The sequence below is a fragment of the Parus major genome, chromosome 18 (genome assembly GCF_001522545.3).
Source record: "Parus major isolate Abel chromosome 18, Parus_major1.1, whole genome shotgun sequence".
Taxonomy (NCBI): Eukaryota; Metazoa; Chordata; class Aves; order Passeriformes; family Paridae; genus Parus; species Parus major.
In genome coordinates this window covers 6,268,559-6,292,577 of record NC_031786.1, presented here as the reverse complement: position 1 = coordinate 6,292,577, position 24,019 = coordinate 6,268,559, and the positions used below count along the sequence as shown (strand labels likewise).

General features: G+C 48.8%; 1 protein-coding gene across 1 annotated transcript; it reads right to left on the bottom strand.

Moving 5' to 3' along the window:
- Window positions 1–1,894: 1,894 nt before the first annotated feature.
- CDR2L (cerebellar degeneration related protein 2 like) lies at window positions 1,895–21,533 on the bottom strand. The gene is made up of 5 exons (XM_015646144.3): window positions 21,050–21,533; window positions 8,723–8,835; window positions 7,207–7,355; window positions 6,152–6,316; window positions 1,895–4,655 (listed from the first exon to the last, which is right to left on the bottom strand). Exons 1-5 carry the CDS (start codon window positions 21,126–21,128, stop codon window positions 3,770–3,772), a joined length of 1,392 nt encoding a protein of 463 aa, XP_015501630.1. The 5' UTR covers window positions 21,129–21,533; the 3' UTR covers window positions 1,895–3,769.
- Window positions 21,534–24,019: the final 2,486 nt, after the last annotated feature.

The window sequence follows — 24,019 nt, the reverse complement described above, 5'->3', positions numbered from 1 at the left end:
CCATGCCATCTGGTGACCTTAATTTCTAACAGGGAACAGGTAAATGTTTGTGATTTATAGCCAGAATGATGGATAAAATACTCAAGGCAGGATGACTCATTTACCAGCTGCTGTCAAACTTGTCTGATGGTTGTGCAGGAGCACCTTCCAAGGACAGTGCCACAGAGGGGCGGGGGAAGGAGCTGGCAGGTCACACAGGTGAAGCCAGGCCAGTCTAAAAGGACATTTGTCTGGTTTTGCTTCATTCCCACACTGTGTTGGTCCACAAAGCCTTGGTAAAAAGCTTGGTGGTATCTGTTTGGATGGTTGGAAACTGCTCTCCCTGTCAGGCAGGGCTTGGGATGTTAAGGTCTGACTTTGGTGTGAGCCAAGAGAGCCAAACCTTTGGCATTCCAACTGGAGAAAGCAACTGCTTTGTCACTGGTCCTGGCTGAGGAAGATACCTCAGCCCCTTGGTGATCACTGATGAGCAAGAGCTGTCCAGAGCCATCCCAAAAACCTGAAGGAAATGCTGAAGAGTCCATGGATTCAGTCCCTCCCTGTGTGAGTGAGGGTAAAGGCTGCTAATGTAGGAGCAAGGTCCCTCAGGGCTTTGAGGGGCCTTCCAGAAAGTCTCAGTTGCTGTAAGAGAGGGAAGATGATGAATCCTTCCTGGGGGAGCTTGAGCTCTGTAAATCCCTTGAATTTGTGCTTCAAGTGGCCCCTCCCTGTAAATAACAATAGTTGTCCTCCTGAAGGGTTATTCCAGCTGGTGGTACAGTGAGAAGCCAGGCCAGATCTGATGGAACTGTACGTGTCTAAATGCCAGCTTTCAAATTCAGCATGAAACCAGATAGTTGGCAAGCTGTGCCCTTATTGACCTTGATGCTGTGAACTGAAGAGGGACACTGATTTTGGCAAATTCTGAAATGATTTCCTGTGACATCATACTTTTGCTCATCCATTTTAATTGCATGCAGCAATTTTCCTTTCTGTCATGAACCATGGGGGTGTGCTGTTATGTAGCAGTTTCTCTGGTAGAGTGGTTGCTCAGCACTCTTGTTCCCTCTCAGTGGAGTTGTGTAGCTTCTCTTGGTGTTCCAAAAGCAATTGGAAAAGTTTAGATCAGAGGTGGCACAAAATGCCAAAGATGCTTATTTCTCCTCCTCTGATCACTGAAAGCTTCACTGAAGGCAGGAATTGAGTGACTCTGACTCACACAGTCAATCAGGATGTGTATGTATGGCCACTAATATTTTTGGATGCAGAAAAAATTGCCCTCAGCACTTTGCTGAACATGAACACTGATACACGGCAGCTGTGCCTTTGTCAAGCCAAGTACTAATATCATGTTACTTACATCAGTCATTTTTGGATTTGTGGTTTGCAAAAAAGCCCAAAAGAAAAATAGGACTTGAATTGGGACCTTAGAAATTGTGTGGTTTTACTTCCGAGCTGACAAAAGAGGGGTTTTATTTCGTGGCAGTGTTGGCAGTCCAAGTGCACAAAAATGTGTGTTATATAAATAATGCAGCAGAATAGTTCAGCATATTCTCTTTCCTTTCTGCAAGGGTGCCTGAAGCACTTTCTCAACCCAAATTGTATATGAAAATCAAAGAATTAACTCTTGTCCTGTTCTTAAAAGTAAAAAGAACTGTAAGAGCTGAGAAATTGGTGTTTCTTTGGATTCTAGAGGAGAATAGAGCATTTAAAAATATATTTAATGTGTTGTGCACTTAACTGTGAGGCTGATCCACATGGGATTGTTTAAAACAGAAAGTGAGGGTTATTCCCTTCCCACACCTTTGCAGCACAAAGTGACTGCAGGGCAAACACTGCCTGGCTTAAACCAACACTGCTACAAATGCCAAGTCAATGGGTGGTGAACACTCCCAGGAAATCAACAACACTTCCCTTGCTGTTGTTCATTTTAATTTATTTTATTTTATTAGACAACTGCTTTCCATTATAAATAAATAAGGCATGAAGGTTCTCCTGTTTGGAGAGCTGGTAGCCACAGCTGAGCGTACGGCTCCTGATGTGTCTGGGGCTGTGGGGCACCTGGAAATGCAGAGTATGGAAGAGCAGAGCAGTTGGTGGTTTTGAGGAGGAGACCTCTGGAGCAGGGGTGGTTTGTGCATCACATTCCTGCCAACTTACCTCTGTGGCACACAGCTTAACAAAACAGGGTTTTTTTTTGGGGGGGGGTTCTGCATTAATTCCATGGGGAGTGAAAGAAAGGTCGTTCCTTGTAGCATCAAAGCCCTGGATGTGGGGGATAATTCCATTTGAGCAGTCTTCCCCTTCCAAAGCCACATTCACTTTTCTGTATCTCCATGTTGCAAAGTTTCCAGCTGTTGACCCAAGATTTTGGGATGTAAGCTGGTGAAAAGAGAATCCAGATGTAGCTGATGGTTGCTCCAGGCTGGTACAGAGTAGGTTGCTTACTGAGCTGCTGGGTTTTGTGGCTCAATGCTCAGGGTATTGCCTAAGCTGTAATGAGATGCTGCTTCTCTGCCTAAAATGCATCTGACTGTACAAGGTCATCATCTAGTCCAGGGAAACTGGAAACTGGTGATTCCTGAGACTGCAGTGGCCTTTTGGCTGTGTGTTTGCATGTCTGTGGAAGCCAAAGTGAGGAGATTTCAGTGCTGGAAAGGGAACTGGAACATGAGTGGCTTCAGCGTCTCAACAAAGAAAGATTATTTTCAGCAGGAAGCTGAAATTTGTCCTTGTGGCTGGGGAGATGTTTGGAGCAGGAGTGAGGGGTGATGTGTGATCCATGCTACTGCCAGGGCCAGACTCCTGTCCTGGGAGATGCTGCATCCCCTGGCTTGTGTGTGAGTTCCTGGGAGTCAGTTTTGTGAGCCCATGCAAGCTGTTTTTGAGGAATTTGCTATGATGGGACAATGACCTCTTGAAGAGCACAGCACAGAGAGCTGGTACCCATACCATGAGATGAAAGTGTGTCTCTGATATTGTAATAGCACTTCTTGTCTCGCTATGGGAAAGCCCTGGGCACCAAGTTCCTACCAGGCACAGTGCTTCACCTGGGTTGTAATGCCAGAGCAGACAAAGCGAGTAAATCCCATGTGCCTGCAAGGTCTGCAGAGTGTGGAGTGAAACACTGAGCGACGCTGATGGAGATGGAACAATCAGTTTTATGTTTCTCTTCAAGTTTTTCCAGTTGCAATGAGCTTGCATTGTATAGAGCTGAAAAACCTGACTGATTAGAGAATGGCTTAAATAGCAAGACCATACCGCCCTTTGGGGAAGGCAGGGATAGAAATCTCTTGGGTTCAAGCATAGGTTCTCAGCCATAAAACCTAACAGAGAACTGGGCTGCTGTGCTGGGGCAGCCCCTAAAGTTCTGATGGCTTTTTGTTTTACTTTGAGACACTGTACTCCAGCTGTGGCAGGACACTGGAGGACATCCAGGCTTTTGCTTGCAGATAATTGGGCTGTAGGACAAGCTGAAAAAGGGTGGAGGGGGAGATTGATTTCTTTTCTTTCATGGTGGGGTTTACATTGCTGTTGTGATGTCTGGCAGCGGCAGTAACTCATGCAGAGATCCATCATGTGGTTTCTGAAATCCTCTAACTACAATGTACAATTGTCCCAGTGGGTTGTCTAGAGCCTAAGCTTAAAAAAGTGAGTTGGGTCTCTGTGACATTCTCTCACTTGCAGACTTCTCAAACCTTCAAAGCAGAGGGGCCACGTGGCGTTTTCTGGGGCTCAAAAGAAGACGTGGCCGTTGCAATTGCACATGGGAGCTGCGGAGAGCCAGGATTCATTTGCTGCTCTTGTTTTTCACCTTTGTGGCATTGATGTCTGCTTTTGTTTTCTGGATGCGGGAGAAGATCTCCTTAAAAAGAGCCTTGTACTCGGGCTGGCTCTGCTCCAGCCGCTTGTCCACGGCCTCCACATGTTTGCTGATGGTCTTCTCCATGGTTTTCCGCTCTTCCAGCTCATTCCCCTCTCCTCGGAAGTCCCTGAAGGAGCTGTCGCGGGAGATGGGCCGGGAGGTCTGGACCCCTGTGTGGCGCACGCTGTCCTTGTGCTGCCGGCACTTGCTGAGGAGCTCCTCGTATTTCTCCAGCAGGGCGTGGTACTGCTCGTCCACCTCGCGCAGGATGGACATGCCCCGCTTGCGCACGTTGTTGGCGTGCAGGGTGTAATTGCCCTCGTGCCGGCTCACAGCGTCCTTGGTCACGATAGCGTTCAGGGCCGTGTCACTGCAGCTTTTCCGCACGGGGTGGTTTGGGGAAGGGGTCATGGATGTCCCGTGGCTTTTCCCTCCCTCCTCCTCAGACAGGTCGATGTAATCTGCTTCTGGGGCGTTGTTCAGTGGCTCGAGGAGGGCTTCGGAGAGGTTGTCCTCTCTGCTGAGCAGGTACTTCTTGACTTGTTTCATCTGCTGGAGCTCCAGGAGCTCTGCCTCCAGCTCCTTGATGCGCAGTTTGCAGTTCTCCATCTCGCACACTCGCTGCTCCAGGTCCGAGTACTCCTGGATAACCGAGGTGTACTCACGTTCCACCCTTTCCTTCCGCTGCTTCTCCTGGTTCACCTGGGATCTCAGTGAGTTCACCATGGCTTGGAGACGCTCATTCTCCCTCTCCAGCGGCTTCTGGTTGAATTCTGTGGAAGAGCTGTGGACCTGGAACCCGTCCTCATACCTGAAAGAGGAGAAGGATGATTGAGAGAGTCTAACCAAGCGATATGCCCATGATGGATTTGTGTTCTATTGTTATGTGATTAGTTCCACTGATGTCCAAAAAGGACATGAGCTCATGGAGTGAGATGTGCCTTCTCCATGTGCCAGGAGACCACAAGGTGTGGCTCTTCTGGACACAGAGGAAAATCTCTGTCCCAGAGAACTTGCAGTTTTATTGGACAGCAGTAATAAAAGACAGGAGGGAAATGAGATCCTAAAAGGTGAAAGAGACATCTGGTTAACAGACAAGCCATCAGCATTGCAGTGAAGCAAGAATGAGTGTTCAAGTGCTACCAGTCTAAGCTGAAAGTAGGTGGCTTTGAGTTTTTTCCTGGGAGAGTCCATCAGCTGCTCTCTGCACCATGGAGTTCATCATTTACCCACTGCATATGGTGACAACTCCAGACCCACTCAGCCAAAATCTTGAAGCTGCTGCCTGTGCAGCCCTGTGTTTGAGAGGTGCTCTGGAGGGAGTGAGGGAAGATTTACATGGCAAGGCAGACAGAGATTTTTGATAGAGCTTCCCCTTCTTCATTATCTGGAAAGTGATAACAAGCACTTCCCCCTTCCCTTCAGGAATTTGGGTTTTCCTCCTCAGTGAAGCACCCGTGGCATCTGGTTTGTTTAGAACAGATTGGAAAATTGCAAGCTCCATGGCTTCCCCTGGGAGGCATGGCTGTGATGGGGGGTATTGAACAGATTTCAAGGCACTGAAGGGCAGCCTGACCTTCAGAGACAACTGTGGAGCTGCAAGGGGACCCAAGGTCCTGAGGTATGGGGGGAGAGTGGGATTGGGAGACTGGGGGGTAAAGAACCACAGAGACATTAAGTGGATTTTGCTGGGGGTCAGGTTATGGCCTGATTAACATCCCCATTGCTGCTGCAGTGAAAATGTCTTTGGCTCATATCCTCTGGCAGAGGATGCTTTCAGTAACAAAGTTTATCGATTGCTTATCTATTTAAAGAACCCTCTTTTGTGGACAAAGCTGAGCAAGAAATGCCCTCATGAGGTCAATGAATTTACACAGTGGCTGGGTTTTGAGGAGGATTAAGGCTGCTGTAATGCTGAAGGTGTTTGTACAGCGCTTGGCAGCATGTGGTGTATCTGGGTGTGTGACTGGTGTTCTTGGGGGCTGCTGGAGTCAAGCAGCACAAAATGAACCATCTCAACTGGTTTCAGTGAGCCAGAGGTGCTGGTGCTGTGCTGGAAGGCAGCTGTTAAGGGAAAACAGGCTGTGCTGGTTTGGGAAGGGAAGTATCACCATGCTGGGATCAGGAAGGCTCTGCTTTGCCAACAGGTGCCTTAGGCAGGTGTGTTGGTGAGAGGAACATCCCCCCTTCAGCTCCAGACGTGGCTTTCAGGCTCTGATGCCCAGCCTCTACGTCTGAAGGGTTTCTGTGCACCCCTAGAGGTGTGGGGAGCAGTTTGGAGAGGTTGCCAAAGCCAAGGCTCCATACCTGGGGCTGGAGCAGAGCTCCTTGAGGCAGGGGAAGGTGTGGATGGTTCGGCGCCGCTCCCTCTTCTCCCTCCGGATGCGGAGCTGCTCCAAGCTCCGCATTTCCTCCACCTGCTTCTGCAGCTCCTCCACCTGGTTCTGCAGCCCCTCGATTGTTTCTGTCAAGCTGCAGAGAGAGAAGGGAGCATAGGTGATGAGTCAGGCTACAGGTTCCTAAAAGGTGTTTTTTTCCTGTAGAGAAATCCAGTCTAGGAAAGATGCTTCCAGTTTCTAGAGTGTGGCCTGGGATCATGACAGCACTTATTTTTTGTTGGTCTTTTTTGTGTGGTCACTCTTGAATGGGGTTGGTTATAAAGAAGGGACAGGGGGATTGATTCGAGTCCTTTTGTCTTCAAATCAGTTGGCTGAAAGAGTCACCTCTGGGACATAAGCACTACCCTGAAACATCTCTGCACTTAAAACAAGCATCTATTCCTTTTGTTTACCTTGTAGAGAAACACATGGACTGGGCAGAAATTTTGTTTTGTTCTGTCTGCAGATAGTTTGTAAAACACTCTGCTCAGAAATTTGTTCTCCACACAGTTATTTGCAAACAATGCTGCATTACAAGGACATTGCTTAGGCTGTTGTTTCTAGGGATGACCTTGATCATGGGCTTGTTTTAGGTAAGAAATATTATTGATAAATTGATGTTTCAGCAAGGACTAGCCAGCGTTTCATGAGTTGCTGGATCTGTGCCTGGTGTTTCTTCAGGGCTGTGTGCTGGGGATCTCCCTCATAAAATGATATCCCTTTTCTTAAAGGAAATGCATATGAGGAGAGACCTCTCTCCAGGTAGCTTCAGACACTCCTTTATCCAGCCCTCACCCCAGGGATGTCTGTGCTGTGGCTGACCCTGCTAAGCAGCATTACTGCAACACACTTGTATTCTAAACAGCTGCAAAACTGGGCTGATACAAAAGAGAATGGCTCAAATTGCAATGATGGCTGCACTTTGGGGCAGGGGAAAGGTGAACTGAAGGTTCTTGGATCTTGAAGATCCAGGGGAGGCCGTACCACTGGATCTTCTGTTGGGAAGTCTTGCTTTCCAGCACGAGCTTCTGATTAGCCAGCTCCAGGTCCCGCGCTGTCAGGTCCAGCTGCTCGTAGACTTTCGCGTGCTGTTCGTTCATCTGTCGCAGCATCTCCAGTTGCTTGGTCAAGTACTGCAAGGAAAAGTGAAACATGAGCAGGTCCAAAACCCAGCTTTTTTCACAAGCAGAAATTCCTACAGCCTTTCCTCCCTCTGACAACATGTTCTGTGGCTCTGCCTGGTTGAAGCCTCTTCCACAGATGAAATATTCATCCCCCTGACCACTGTAAATATTTTTGTGTCTAAAATATGATTGAACTTCCCCTGCCCTCTGTGAACGGCACTAACCTCTATCTCTCTCTTTTCAGCTGCTTTTTGTTCCCAGTACCAAAGAAAGCTGATATCCCTGGGACTTAAAGTTAACTGAAATTGGCCAGTTGATTACTGGATTGTCTGACAGATCGATTGCAGAAGCTGTGTTTTATTGGGAATTCAGGCTGAAACGCTGAATCTGTGAAATATGAGACCTGTGGTTTCTGTGGATTTTCACACCCTTTTCTGTAAGCCTGCCATTGCAAAATCTTATCCTCAGAATACTAGGAGGGGGCATTTACTCCGGTGCTCACTCTCAGCTGGGGCCAGATTCCAGATGCTATGGTGGATGTGTTTCTGATGGGCTGCTGAAGGGGCATGGCTAAATCCCCATCCACCTAGTTCCATCAAACATCAGTTGTCTGATCCCTGCAGCATCATGTGCTGCTCTTGTGAACTGGCAGCCCTCCTCTGCCCTGTGTCCTTTCAAATCAGGGGATGTCCAATCTTTTTTAACTCACAGATCCCTAGAAGGTTTCCAGTGGATGAAAACCTTCCCAGGCACAGCAGGTTTAAGCCTCTAAGATCAGTTCTGTGAGAACTGATTCAGTTCTTAGAAATACTGCCCTGACCCCACAGGATACTTGAAATGGGGTTTTAGATTGCAGCTCTTGGAGAAAGAGCTATTTCATGCCTTTAACAAAGGGGGCTGTGTTATGGGGGTGCCGAGGAGCCAGCTGGGAACAAACGCGATTCTGAATCTCTGGGATCAAGGGAAAGCTGTAGCAGAGCACAGTGAAATGAGTGTGAAGGCTGATGGATGTGCAGGGGAAGGCCAAACGTGACCCAGATGCAGTCTGTGCCAAAATCCGGTGTGCACATCTGGGCAGGGAGTGAAGATGTGAGAAAAGGGCAAATGCCAATTAATGGGGGAACGAGACCCTCTCCAGGGCTGGGATGAGCTTTAATCCATCAACATATTTTAAAACAGAGTTTAAAACTCAAACAGACTTTAATCCATTCTGCTTCAGGCACTTACAGAAGATATGCCACCTTCTGTGCCCCACAGCACATCCCTGCCTTTCTGCTGTCATCTGAGCTGCTGGCACTGGTGGAAGTGCCCCTTTCCCACCTTTGCCCTTAGGTGACTGCAGCCCATCCCCATCCCTGTCCCAACAGTGTCCCTACCTCAATCTCCTGCACTTGCTCCTCGTTGGTGGCATACATCTGCTGCAGGGAGTCCTCCAGCTCTTTGTTTCGCTCCAGCAGTGTCTTCCCCAGCTCTGCAGCCAAGTGCAAGTCTGAAAATCAGAGGTACAAAGCTGCTGCAGTTCCCACAGCTCCATGGCTGGATGTGGTGGGATGTCCCTCCCCCAAAAAAATGACTTCACACCAAGCACAGCAGTACGTTTTTCATGGCACTGGTTTTATTGGCACTGTTTACTGGTACTGTTTTGACCTGGATGTGTGCTCACAGAAAATACAGGATCTGGCCTCTTGTCTTGCTGGGCTGCAGGAGCAAGGGGAGAGCAAGCTCAGGACTCTGCAGCTCCTCCATGCAATGGCAAATTGGTGCTTTGCTGGCTTCAAAATCCTCCTGTACTCCCTGCACACTGTAACCAGGATCTGGGCTGTGGCAGGTGCTCAGCACCACCATCCCTCATCGCTGAGAAGGGCTCAGCACCTGTCAGAATGGAGCAAAGGGTTGGTAAGGCCCTGCAGGGCCTTGGGGATGCTCTCTAAATTACATTATTATCTCTAATGAAGGGAGTGCCTCACCATCTCTGTCAGCCTCCATCCATCACCCCCTAATAGACTGACAGGAGTAATAAAACCCTGCATGGCCCGAGGAGGCTGGAGGCACCTCCCAGATGTGCTGCCCTGGTAGCACTGCAGCAGCCAAATCCAAGGCACTTTCCTTGGGACAGCTCCAGGGAAAGGACAAACCACTTTGTGTTCACTCTTTGCCACCTCTAAACACCCTTAGGAAGCTACTGAAATAGTTGGATTTCAGGAGAAATGCAGGGAGAAGTAGATGTTGGCACTGTGGACAGTTTAAAATGCTGTTTTTGCTGCTGGGAAAAGAAAAAGCCTTCAACCCCTCTGTTGGCTAAAGCCTGAGCACACAAGTGATGCTGTTTGTGAGGCTGGACAGCACAGCTGGCTCTGAGGACAGCCCTTTGCTTTCACAGGAATTGGTTGTCCTCTTAAAACCTATGAGTGTGTGGGTTTCATTTTTCTTGGTGCTTCTAGAAGTAACAGCTCTTAGGATGGCAGAGTGAAAATCTGACCTTAATCCTTCCAAAAGGTAAAGAAATGGGTCCTGCTGTGTGTTATTTCTCTTTATTTTTCTGGTGCTATGCAGCTGTAGGTAATTATGGAGTGACAATCCTGCAGGATGTGAGGGGATCTAGGTCTCCTGCCCTGGCATTTTCTTAGCCTGTTGTAATACTTCCCTCTAGTCTGCACCTAACAATGTGTTTTGCAAAGGCTTTTCCAGGGCTGGGAGTAGCTGTCATTTTCTCTGGTGGTTCATTTGGCCATGCATTTTATTGGGAAAGAGGGATACTTGGTCACTGAGACAAGAAGAAGGGAAATCAGAACTCCTGGGATATATTTTGAGCCTGGGAAAGCCCTGACCTCTCATACAACACAAATTGAGGCTCACGCTGACCTTGGACATGAGTGCTTGCCAGGGGATGAGCTACTGGTGTCAGTGCCTAGGATGGGGCTTTCCTGATGGATAATGCTGTGCTGTGGGGTGTGCTGATATGTCACTAGTTTGTGTGTTTGTTTCTGCTGGCTTCCCAGATGTGGTGCTGCCAACAGCTGCTCAGTATGTCCTCAGATCTCCCCTTTCCATGGGAATGTTTCTCCAGCTGTGCCCTGCATTGCAGGGTGTTATTATTAAAAGGGCTGTGACCTTTTTAATTATAATCCTCTTCATTGCACAGTGACCCAGTCTGAGAGCTGCAGTCACAGCTCTCCCTGCAATCAAGTTATTGGCACGTTTCCCCATGGACAGACCTCCTGCACCTATTTGGTTTATTCCAAGCACCAAATTTCCCTAGTTTATAAAGTGCCCTTGGGAGACCCGAGTGTTTGCTACACCAGCTGGGGCTGGGGGAACAGCCAGATGCCAGCAGAGATGAAGGATAATTTGTGCCTTTAAGCTGCTTGGGGCTGTATTTAATGTCAGCACCACCTTGCTGAGCCAGTGTTGTTGCTGGAGAGTGGCACCTTGGAAATCACATCCCTGGCAGTAAGCAGGGCCCCAGGATGGAGGTGTGTACTGACAGGGCTCCGTGCTGTGCTCCAGGTAATGAGTCAAGTGTGTCCCTGTCCCTGTGGATTACACCAGTGTTCTCCCACCATATGGCATCCAATTTAATCAGCTGGGGTTGACTTAAGTGGATTAGGCAGTGCAAGATCCTGCATTGTAATTTAAAGGGCTCTGTCAGCAATAATTTAATGGGGGAAATGGGCAGCGTTTGGGGATGACTGGGAAAGAGGAAAGAATGGGGCTTGGCTCTGAGGAGGAAATTGAGTCTTCGTTTCCATTTTGAGCATAAGGGCCCGGGAGACTCCAGGCTTGAAGGACATGGGGGAATTGGTTCTTTTAGTGTCTTTTAACTGCCTCAGCCATTGTCACACACACTCCCTCACTCTCTGCCCGCCAGCCAAAGCATCCTTGGTAATCCTGTCTCATCCACCCCCTTGTGCCTGAGTCCTCTTCCCCACCTGTTGGCCCTCCCAGCTTATGAGGCTGAGGGGAGGGAGGGGATGCTGTGGAAGTGCTTTAATGTCATCTTTAGACCGGATCCTTCTTCATCTTTGTACTAATTGTGGCTCTGCAAGGGCTGAGGGAGCACACAGCTCCCCTCCACAGAGACCTTGGAAACCTGAGGCTGAATATGAAATTTCCCCAAGTTGTATGGGGTAGAAAAAGAACTGTTTAGGAATTCAGGAATCCTTTCTACCTAGTACTATGGTTTTCCCACAATTTTTTTTATTCCTCTTTGCTTCTCCACTGTCAGATCAGCCAGCCAGTGCTGAAGGACTTGCCCTAATATAGCAGATATGCTGATTCCTCCCTTCCCCCTCCCCTCTGGATGCAGGAGGAGAAATAAAGTGCTGTGTGTCCGCTCAATGTGCCCCATCCCTCCACATACTGCCTGTGCTGAAGGCACCACTGTGAAATGGCCAATGTTCTTCTTCAAAAATGGGGTTTTGATGCTGCCAAATCCTATCAGGATAGAACTGTGGATGCAAACTGTCCTGGGCAGCACCAGCCTGGTGCCCTCTGGCTCCCTGTACTGCAAGCACTGATGTGACCCTTCTAATTAACACCAGCCAAGGAGACACGCTGTGTCCCCAAACAAAGGGCTGTGCCTGTGGAGCAGGGGAGGGAGGGATGGAAGCTGCATTTCTCTGAAAGCTTCCATGGGAAAGGCCTCTGAACAAGGAGGGTGGGGATGAAAAGAGAGACCATATGGTGGGAAGGGAGCAGGAGCTGAATCCAAGCAGTGCTTGGTACAGGGGAGCAGCGCTGGGCAGAACATCAAGCAGGCACCATCCTGGAGCTTCAGAGATCAGCAGCAGCCCAGCAATAATTCTGCTACCTCTGTGCCACTGAGGAGACTTGAGAAAACCCAGTTCTGATCCAAAAGCTGTAGCAGGTTGTATTTTAAGGAAAGAGGCTGAGGGACAAACTGCAGGGTATTCCCTCACGACAGCATCCTGTGGCAATGCTGGCACAGGTGGATGTTCCCTGCATGGGGCTGTGGCAGAGCTGGGTGCGTCCCCAGCCTTGCAATGAGGCACAAAGAGGATTTGGAGCCGTTTATGCCTTTCCAGTGCTGGCCTGCATTTGTTTGAGCAGAGCACTCTGCCACAACCCTCTGGAAGGGCTTCTACCCTCCAGCATCTCCTGGTTGTGACTTTGGGAGAGCATAAGCCTGGTACTGGCCAGGTTTGGGCTGCTCTTGGCACAATAATGAACTGGTAGCTCTTCAGATGCTCCTCATAAATGCAGCTTTCTGGAGGAAGCCACCATCTGCTGCAGCTGCTTTGGACTTTGCCCTGTCATCTCTCTTGCAGCAAGGGATTCTCATGTTTAGGCTGTGAGAGAACACACTGGGGATGCTGCACTTGGCTCCTCACCTTTAATAAACCAGCCCTGTCCCTGTCCTGCAAAGCCAGCAGCTTGCAGGGGACATAGAAATCCTTTGCTGTGTGGTGCAGATGAGAAAGGGTTTATGGATTTGCAGGTCCTTTTCAGCTGAGTGTGTATAAAGGAATTACTTGTGGCTCCTTCCTAAATATGGGGCATGTCCTATGTTGCACATGGTGAATGCATCTACTGAAGAGCAGGGAGGAGGGTGGGGAGGCCTCTGGAGGAAGCTCAGGGTGCTTGTGAGCTGATGGATGCGGTACATTGAGAGTTAAGAACTGATGTTTAATGCTGTTGACGTTTAATTTAATGGCATTTGCTGTCTGCTCCATTACACATGGGTACTTAAAGTCAAGGGTGGGTGCAATTATTCCTTTCCAAGTCTAAATGAATGATGCTATGCTGGTTTACCCTGGGGTAGGGTATACTTGCTACTCATTTATTTTCCCTCATAGTTGCAAGGGATTGTGCTGTCTGGGTATATTACAATGATGATCAGCTTTTGTATATCACTTACTGCTGCTCCATGGCAGGTGATGGAAGCAATCTCTGTTCTTGGCCTGTATGAGGCATTGCAATGGAACTTGCTGGGGTGCAGGGAAGCAAATGCCATCGGGCAGCATCTCAAAAACAACCTGAAAACCTTTGCAACATGCCCATTCCACAGAAGATAGTGTTTCCCAAGGCCAGCCAGAGCTTCCAGAGAGTCACCAGTGTTACTGCTGAGATGTGGATTCCCCACTGCTTTTTACACTGGTGTAACTCAGACATTGTTGCTCAGTTCAGCTTTGCACTTGGTGTTCTGTGTGTTTTTTAGGAGGATCTGCTATTTTGGTGTTTGGTGGGTTGTTCCAAAAGGGCAGGGCTTGCTTTGTAAAACAGCCCAAACGATGCAGGTGGGGAAAAGCCTCTGTTAGGGCTGGGTGAGAGGAAACACCCTGGCAGCACAGTTGCCTCCTCCTCTTCCTTCTCCTTTCAAACTGTGTCTCTTGCTGGGCTGAGCTGATGTTGGTCACACTAGCATTTTTGTTACCCTAATGAGATTTTCTGGATTTCCTGCTTGGTTTTTCTTTCTTCCTTTTCTTTCTCTTGTGTAATCTGTTATGTGCTCCTGTGCTGCCTTTGGCTGTGCAAGTGTCCCTGTTGGGGGGGCTCAGGTGGTGGCACAGGGGTGTTTGGCAGGGGGTCAAGGCAAGCCCAGTGCATAGGGAACCAAGATAGCATGGAAGGATAGCTCCTTCCATGCTATCTTGAGCCCCCTGAGCAAAAGTGGCACCAGCAAGGAGTGGAAATCCCTGACAAGAGGCTCAGGGACACACTGTACTATGCTGTGTTGCAGAGAAGCCCTCCAGCTCTCTCAGCCCCTGCTGCTCCCTTCCTTGCCTTCTATATTTTTCAGTTCTATTTGATATTTCCTCTATCAGCTCTCCTTTATTCTTCTCAGATGCTCACCAGACTTTTATATTTAATTTATATCTTTTCTTTCTTCCCTCTTATCATCCTGCACCCCACATTCTCCCCTGTATATTAATGCTTGAGACCCAGGATGGTCACTTCTGCTTATGAGCTGTGTCTCAACAAACACAGAGCAGTCCCATCCCTGTGCCCACAGCAATTTCTGTGTCTTTTGCCAAGTTGTTAGAGCATGAGAACACAGAGGATGTTATTAGACCATGGCTGAGGCCCCATCTTCATCTTTTCCTTCTGTTCTCTTATCTAAACAGCCTCAGTGCCTGTGTTTGCCTTACAGGCTAAAATGGTTTGAAAGAGCTTGGTGACTGGTGGCTCTGATAGTGCACCTGGATCAGAATGTCCTAAATAAATATATATAAGTGGGGCTATTGAAGAGAAGGAGCGAAGGAGGAGGAGGGAGAAAGGCAGCCAGAGCTTTCCTGTGCATGCTCCTCCCCTGGGCAGCAAATCTCCACCTAATTAATTATGTTGGGTTGCAGAAAACCGTGAATAATTCTGCTCTTTTAAAGCTAAAGACACAGGCTGGAGGGCTGCCACGTGGCAGAACTTCTCTCCCCTGTGTGTTTTGGGGCCAGGAGGTTGTAAATGACCCAGGATGGACAAGGAGGATGGGCACCAGGGTGCTGAGCACAGTGCTGTGCACGTGCAGAGCCCCGAGCAAAGGTGCCCTGTGAAGGACAGGTCACTGTGCTCACGTGGCAGGGGATGGTGCCCACAGCGCTGGGCTGCCACAACCCTGTCAGTTCTCCTGCCCTGCTCCTGCTCACACAACATATTTCCCTACTCTGAGCCATTCCCAGCCAACTCAGATGCCCTTGCTCCCCTCTTGCTGGGGGGAGGCAGGTGGAACCTCTGATACTGAGTGCTTTGGGGAGCAGCCATGCCAGCACAACTGTCACTTTGCAGCTGTAGCAGCCCCCGAGACCCCTGCCAGCACTGTCACAGCTGGTTACTTCTGCCTGCTACCTCTTATGTCCAGAGGTATACAGGTACAGAGACCTTTCTTCCATGTGTTACAGCTAAATGCAGGAACAGCCTGACCCTCTGTGGCAATGCCAAAATCTTGCCCACCTCTTTTCCAGCAGCCATTTTTCTTGACTTTGAAGAAAAGTGTATCATCTTTCAGGCTGCTGCCCCACTACTGTTTGGGGGAGTTTAGGAAGCCCTTTTCTCCAGGTGCTCACTCACAGCCCAGCTGCCTTGTGCTGGAGATGCTGCCCATGTGGGAAAGATCCTGACCTCAGAGGAGTGATCAGTGATATTTGTGCAGCTGCACAGGAAGAGCACAGGGCTGTAACCTTCCAGTTGGAGTTTGCAGGGAAAGGCAGTGATGAAATACTTGATGTTCCCTCAAAATGATGTAATGTCCACCACTAGTCCTGAGCAGGATGCAGAGCAATGCTTCTTTTGGGGGCCCAACACCAAAACCAGTGTCCCAGACACAGTTCTGCTGCAAAGACTGATGCTCATGGGGTGTGCTATGCTGCTCCTTGCTCTGCCTCCTCCTGCAGACACCAGTGCTTGGCCACCTCCTCCCAGTTCAGGTACCTTTCCAGGACTCAACACCTCCTTGTGGTCCAAGAAAACTTGGAGGATGGCATGATCACATCCTTGCTCCAACTGCTGGTGCTGCAGCTGCATATTTGGAAGAGGCCAGGATGGACCTGAATATTACACACTTGAAGGTCTGAATTCTTCAGGGAGGAGGCAGATTAACTGAACAGGGCCAGGGGAGCTGCACAACACATGGGATAGACTACAGTGACTTCCCAGAAAGCTGCAGAGAAACAGTCTGTTTAAACCATTAGAACTGTCACTTTTTGGAGAGATGGTTTATAACTGTTTGTTAAATACACATGGAAAAAACCATAATCCAAACTGTAACATAAAATCCCTTTGAAATTCCCAGCTGTGCAAAAAACAGTGATTGTGTAACATCTAGTCTCCTTACTTTGGGGTATTTTGTATTGGAGATACTTTCCTAAATTCTTGGCCCACATAACTGTTTTTGGGCAGATTAAGTAGAGGCTTTGGAAACCCTGAAGGCATGTTTGGTGTGAGCACACAGATCTGTTGGAGTAAGATGAGGTGGGAATTTAGCACTGTGCTGCTCTGGAAAAGCTTTTTGGGAGAGGAGACAGTGTGTGAGTGCAGGAGTGAGCAAGCAGTGTGTTATCCTGAGTGCTGGCACTGCTTTTAGCAGGAGCAGGATGGGACCCTGGTGCTGTCACTGCTCTAAGTGGTTCCTGCCTGTCACACTGAGTCAGTGCATCCACCCTGTCACCAGCCAGCACTGGCTGGTACAGGAGCAAAGAAAGAGGATTGGAAAATGCTGGGCTGGGGGGACAGGCTCCACGTGCAGGGTGTTAGTGGCTGGTGCCTTGGCTCCCAGTCCCTCAGGCCCAGAGCCTCTGGGAGAAAACATCCTTCAGCATTCAGACCATAAATCTTTTGCATGGCCTTGCCAAGGAGAATTGCCACTGTTAGCTGATTGTTTCAGGATGAGAGATATAGAAAACTCCAATATTTTAATTTTTTTAAAAAATTTTTTTCCCCCCAGGTTGTTTTTTTTGTTGTTTCCCTTTTCCCTTTCCAGCAATTCCTCTGATTCTGCTCCCTCCCACAGCTGGAACTATGTGCTGGGCTCAGCAGATGTGGAGAGGAGCTTCTGCTTTCTCGCTGGAAATCTTTCTTGTGCCCCTTTTTCTTGCTGTCTTCATGTAACAGGGGAATTTTCACTCTAGGAAAATATATCTATATATATTATTTTTTTCCACATATTTGGAATCTCTCATCACTTCCTTAGACTAACCTGTCATCTTATTTCCTTGTCTCCTGTGACTTTTCCAGTCCCTCTTGTCATTCCTAAGCAGCTCAGCAATTAGCCACTGAAAACTTTCCACTTCCATAAGCTACCTGCTGTACTGTAGTGCTAAATAAATAAGTGGCTCAGCTACTGCAGGCAAAGCTCTGTCCTTCTGGCTTGCCTCTGGGGACGGAGGGAGGGGAGACAACTGCTGTGCTTCTGGAGGACAGGCAAGGTGTGTGCCTTGTCCCTGGACTGCTGGGATAACTTCCTCATGAGGGGCAGAATATGGAGTTTCACCAGCTCCCCCATGCACTGAATGCTTTGGGGAAGCTGATAATGGATTGCAATACTCTGTATCACCTGGGTGGTGCAGGTATGGATCCCCTGGACTCATCCCAATGCCAGGGTCTGGTCACTGGAGCACTGGTGACCCTGTGGCTTTACATGGATGAGTTGGGAGTGGTGCAAGCTCAGCACCTTGTGTCATTTTCCTTCTTAGTACTCAAGCAATCACATGCTTGGCAAGAGGAGGAGGAATTAAAAGATCCTTAAATCTGGAGACCTTTAGAGTTTACAGCCGTAACGTCCTAAGCCTGCACTGCAGATGGCTTGGCCCAAACATTTCTGTGGCTCCTCAGGAGGACAATTGATCTTGCAGTGGTAATGAGATGATGTGCTGGTTCTTGCACTCCCTCTGGTCCTGCTGCCTATTTCAGAGCAGTGAGAGGCTGTTTATTGACATGAGAGGAATCATCCCACACTCATAGAATCCTAGGATATGCTGATCTGGAAGGGACCCATCAGGATCATTAGGTCCAACTCCTGGCCTGATGCAGGACACCCAAGAATCCCCCCCACAATGTGCCTTGGGCTATAGTTAAGTCCAGGGATCAGAAGGGTGGCTTCGAGAGGCCTCCTCTTGGGTTGCACTCTGCTCTGAGACCTGAATGCTGGCAGGGGGATAGGGAGGCTGGGAAGATCAGGGAATGCAGTGGAATGACTGCAAGGAGGATTCATCTTGTGAGATTGCTGCGGGGGAGATGAAGGCTGGAAGTGGCTGGCAGAGCTGCTGGGTCTGTTTGGATCCAGATGCAATTGAGTTGGCACACAGCCCTCCCAAACACAAACGCTCCTGATGAACAGGAAAGGTGCCCCCACTTAGCTGCAGCTCAGACTGTCTAATTTTAGCTCATTCATTCTCTTGGGGTCTGGCTGCACATAGGCCCTGTGCGCAGGGTGTGATGCAATTGTAGCCACATCATCAGTTTTCAACCACTGGAAAAAGGTTCACCAGGATTTTATCCTGATTTTAACACTTAGAGACACAGACTCCCTCGGCCATGGAAGATGGCTGGACCAAAGCAGCACTGATAGCTTTTCATGCTTATGAAAAAATAAGCTAAGTCATGGTATGAGAGATTTGCAACTCCATTTTTACCACTTTCCTCAAATCAGAAAGCCTTCCCAGAGGGAAGATCATTGCAAAGGAAACCTCACAGGACACCACTGCTGTTACCATGTCATTATTGAGGGTCCTGGCTTCTATGTGCTAAGGCATCTTGGTAGAATGCCTTGAGCCACAGAGTGTTACAGTATGCAGGAAACAGGTAAAGGCATCTGAAATGCACCTTCCCTTAATCTGGAAGGGCCTCAAGGCTGGGGACCTGATCTTGCTGCTTCCAAAGCATGTGGTGGATGCAACCAGTTGCTGTGGACAATTCAGGGGAAAAAAAGAGTGATTGGGATTTATTATTTTGAAAAAAATTGTTACTTTGGCAAGGTGAAACTCATGGAGGATGATGAAGAAAGTAACAGGTGCTTGGTGTGGAGCTGGAGGCATGATTTCCACTCTGGTGCTAAAATGGTTAATTAACATAATCATCACAGAGCTCCCAGTTAAGCCATCTGTTGCTTAGCAAACAGTTTTGGATGTAAATGTAATAAATATTTGATGATGCTGTGAAATGACGATAAAGGCCCAGCAACCAACTGGTTCACAGAAGAACCTTCTCTGCTCTCCTAGCTTGGATTGTTTCTCGTTTCTCCCACCCCTTGCTCCTAAGGAATGGTCTTTAAGCCTCTGCTTTTGTCCTCTGCCCTCCTGGTGCTGCTCCAGGCGTGGGTTTCTGTTCGACCCTGAGCTCTTGGCATGCCAATCCTCTTAGTAACGCCTCTAATTGTGCCATGCTGGATGTCTTGTGTTGCACTTCCACCCCCCATTCCCAAACCAACAGCTCCACGGCTGTGCCATGACCAAAGACCTCAGGGTGTCATGCAAAGGCACAGTGTATGTGGACAAAGTCTAGCACTGTTGTTTGTGATGCTTTGTGCATCATGCAAATTAATTATGGTTGTAATTACCCCGTAGGACCTTTCCATTTGGCTGATTCCAATTAAAGTCTTCCCACATCTCTCCTTGAGTTTGTGCAAACCTATGCATCCCCTTCTCATATACAAGAGGCTGCAAAGGCACAGCTGGGCTTTGTTTTGGATTTGTGTTTTCCTGCAGTTCTCTATGTACTCAAAAGTGGAGACTGTACCCAGCATCGAGCCATCATCTGGAGACAGTCATTCTCTTTTTAGGCTGCTGGGACAGAGCTGGGAACCTGGCCTGCAGTGGGAAGGTGTTTTTATTGTTGTGAGCCAGTTATACAGTGCCAGTGCTGACTCATGAACCTAACACCAGGGACAGCGTTAGGCTAAAAATCAATTGGTCCTACATTGTTCAACACTCCCTACATTCATCCCTAGCTCTGCTGCTCCTCAGCCTGCATCCCGCCCCTGGACCAGTGCCCAGGCCCCTTGTGAGCCACGGGAAGACGTCACCCAGAAATGTGAATTTCTGAGCATTCAAAGGCTGCACTGTTTATCCAGCTGATAGCTTCATCTCCATGCTCTTGGCTTTGTTTGAGTGTTGTGTTTCAAAGAACAGGGCCTAGTAACCCACTACTTCCTGTTATTTGAGAAACTGGGGTTAAAGCCCAGCTGTGACAACCCCTGGGGGGCTGGTTATCATTCCTTGCTGGGCCCCTGTCCTGCAGCTGAAGTTGTATAAACTTCAAATCATGACATAATGTACTGGAGCGATGGTGGGCTGAGGCACTGCAGCTGGACTGCACATCCCTGCTGACAATCAGCTGGGAAAAGCAAATATAAAACTGTACCTATAGCACAACGTGCCGGAGGGGAACTGTGTTTAGGTAGGAATGATCTTTTGCTATGCATTGGAAAATCAGTTCTGTTCATTCCTGGGCCACTGGCCTGAAATGGGACTTCTTCTAGTTATTTACTTAATGTGTGTTGACTAAAAATATTAAGATAAGAAAAATAGAATAAAAAAAAAAGGCCCATATAGGGCCACAGGCACCAACTGTCCAGCCTTAGGATAAACATTCCATTGAACTAGGTACAGTTTCTTCAAAGCAAACTACAGAAGTGAATGTTTATCTTCTAACAAGGGTTCTTTTGCTGTTTGAAACTTAGCTTTGATTTTTTTTTCCTTCTCCTCTGATATTTTCCCTGGTTTTATGGCTGATTGGAAAAATCTCCAGAAGTAATTAGGTGACTAAGAAGCTGAAGATCCCTTTGGATTTGGGCTTGGACAGCAAAATCTTTTGAGAGAGACTTTCAGCATCCTTAACAATACATTATTTCCATGTATTAATTTCTAACTAATGCGCCTGGGAACTCTACTTTGGACTACTCTGAAATAAAAGCAATGTCATAACTACCCCTGTTTGATTCCGCCTGCAGCAAGATTTTTGGGGAGCCAGCTTCCTTGAAGATGTAACACAACAAATTATTTACTGCCCTGGTGCTTAAGTCAGCTCTGGGCTCCCTGCCTCACCCATCCGCTTTAAACTTTCCTTGGCCAGGACAGTGGTTTGGAGCAGCGTAGCCGAGATTTGCCACTGCAGGATGAGGCGCTGGCTTTGCCAACCAAATAGTAGTCCAGAGAGAAGGTATCCCACCCTCTTGTCGCCGCGGTTTGCCCGTTTTCTTGCCCGCGCATCCCCTGGCCCACCATCCCTGGCAGCTTGCGGCGTGTCCCCATCCTTACCCTGCTCTAGGTCTTGCTGGTCGTACCAGGGCTCCTCTTCCTCGCTCTGAAACTCCTCCATCCTGTCGGCGCTCAGCATTTAGCACCAGCGGCCCGGGAAGACTCGCAGCATCCGCCGAAGAGGGGCCCGGCGCCTCCGAACGGGATGGATGGATGGATGGATGCAGGGATACGGGCAGGGATGCGGGCGGGGATGCGGCCTCGGTGCCCCGGCCGGGCCGGGAAGGAGGAGGTGGCACGACGTGGCAGCCGGTGCCTGGCCGCTGCCCCGGCTCTGCGTGCTCGGAGGGGCGGCTTCCTCCTGCTTGCAAGGCCGGGGGGGCGCTCGGGAGGGAGGGATGCGGCGGGGACGTGGCGGCCGGGACGGGGGGGCACGGCTTGCACAGGGCTGGGGGATGCACAAAGGAAGGAAGAGGGCCCGGCGCAGCCAGGCAGATCCTCGCTCCGCAGCTCGGTGGGGACCTCTAGCATGGAAATGCTGCAAAGAAAACCGGCGAGAGGGAAAGGGGAGGCGAGACGAGACCGGCCTCCTTCGCCTCCTTCTTCTCCGCCCCCGCCTCCTCCTCTCCGCCCAGCCCTGCCGCGGACAGCGGGGCTGCGGGGAGCGGAGCGCGGGGTGCCGGGGTGGGGTCACCCGGCTGGGAGGGTCGGGAGCTGTCCCCGCAGTCCCTCTGCTCTCTTCCTACCGGCTGGGAGGTCTGCCAGGAGCAGGGCTTGCGGATGGAATGCCGTGTCCTGGCCTTGCCATGGGCTCCACGGTGACTTGGGGCAATTATCGGGACCTCTCAGTGGGGGTTTCAGTGCCTTCTCTGCCTTGCTAGGTTTGTGGGGGTTGTTCTTCAAGAAGATAATCTACCCCCGCCCTTAGCCTGGGCTGCAAAAGGGGACACCCCTTACAAACAGCCCCACAGAATTTCCTCAATGTGGTGTCTTCCTCCAACCTTGTGTTGTTTCGAACCCTGATGGGAAATCAGTGCCTCTGGTGCATTCCTCTTTCGTGTTTCTTATCTTTGTGAAGGATGGAATGAGCTTAAAATTCAGGGAAACCAGGATTTATAGAGTTCTGAGGAGGAAATGTGTCTATTACATATAAGTAAATCCGGAAAAATTCTTGGGATTTTGGTGCTTGCTTTCCACCTTAATGAAATAAGGGTTAGAGATGATGGTCTTTCTCCTAGCTGGAGTTTGGCCCAAGGGAATTTATTTGTGCTTGTCAGCCCTGGAACCCATCAGAGATTCTAAGATCCAAATCAACTTCTCTGACAATAACAGTGGGTTTAGATAATGGGTTTTTTGTTGTTGTTGGTGATCTGTTGTTTTTTTTTACCTTCTGTGTGATGGAACTCCACAGATTTATATTTGATCATATTACCTTGCAGTGGTGCCTGCAGAAAAGGCAATGTAAAGTGTCTACACAAGAGCAGCAGACTGTACATCCAGAAAAGATGGGATTTGTGTCAGAAAACTCTATCCAATCCAGCAGTGACAGGCAGCTGGGAGCCCCTGGATGATTAAAGCAAGGGCTAGTACTCAGCTCTTGTGTACAGCAGCAGAGGAGGGGGATAAAGATGGGAATAAGAGAGGAATTATAGATTATTCCTCTCCCATTTTCTCCTCCTAGATCTCTCTATCACATACACACATTCTGAAAATTCAGTGGCTGCCTAGAAAGTCATCTGCCTTAATAGAATCACAGACCAGAATCCAGGAATCTCTTTATCTTGGCATCTGTAACTCAGCAAACATAATCAAGCACTTCTGGTGTATCTGGGAGAAAGTCATCTCTTAGATCTTTTTCTAAGCAATTTTAATACAGAAATGGGAAGATCTTAACTTTCTCACGCCTATTGAAAAGTCATGTGGATGATGCCCTTAATGACATTCTTCAACTTTTGGTCAGCCCTGAAGTGGTCAGGCAGCTGGACTACAGTTCTTATATAATTAGTGAGAAATAATTGCTTTTGAAAATTATTCTGTTCCTAACAATAAATTCTTATAATTTATTTTTATATTGTTGCTATATTGAGTACTTGGATGCAAGTACTGGCAGCAGAAGCCAGATTACATGATTTTGTGAAAATATTTTTTGCTGTAGGTTTTACCAGAATGTCTCAGATCTGATATGTCATTCAGTTGAATAAAACATCACTCCTGTCAACAAACGAGAATTCCCACAGTGTTCCCCAGCTGGAAAGTCAGCACACTGCTTTTTTTTTTTTTTTTTTTGTAGAACTATTGGAATTACTTCACTTCCTCTGAAGAAAGGAGATTTGTAGAGCTGAGCATATGAAACGTAACTCAGGGATACCAAAAAGACCTGTTTGCACAGAGCTGCTCAGAGCAGAAAACTGCAACGATGGCTTCAAAGGCAACACTGAATGCCCTCAAACAGCTGCTTTGAGGTGTTCAGTGAGTGCCAAATCCTGAATTCCCAGCACCCAGGGTTATAAAACATCCTCTCCTTGTGTGTGGGTGGAATTTCATTAGGGTTAATGGGCCACCGCATGCAATGAGCTCCTCATAAGGTGCTCAAGCAGGGTCTGTGTTCCAACTGTGCTTGTTCCTTTCAGCCCAGGGCTAGGGACAGACTGCTGTCTGTTGTCCTGGCATCCTGCTTGCACCTCTGGGCCATCTGGGCTTGGGACCAGGTTCTCAGAGTGGCTGGTGATGGCTTGAGCTGTCACTGGGCTTATGCCTGAGCCTGGCAAAGGAGCTTCAAGGGACAAAGGCTGCGGGCATGGGAGTGGAAAAAGGGCCAAGAAAAGGGGAGAAGCAGTGACATGGGAGCAGACGAAGCTGATGCAGGGATAATGCAAAGGATGGAGGAGAAGAGAAGGGCTGTGAAGGAAAGCGCAGGGCATAGGAGGCGGAGGGAGCGTGGGAAGGAGGGGATGGCGAGGAAGGAGAAATGAGAAAAGCCATGCTCTGCCGTGAGTGGAGAAGAGGCAGGGTCTGTGGGGACACGGCCGT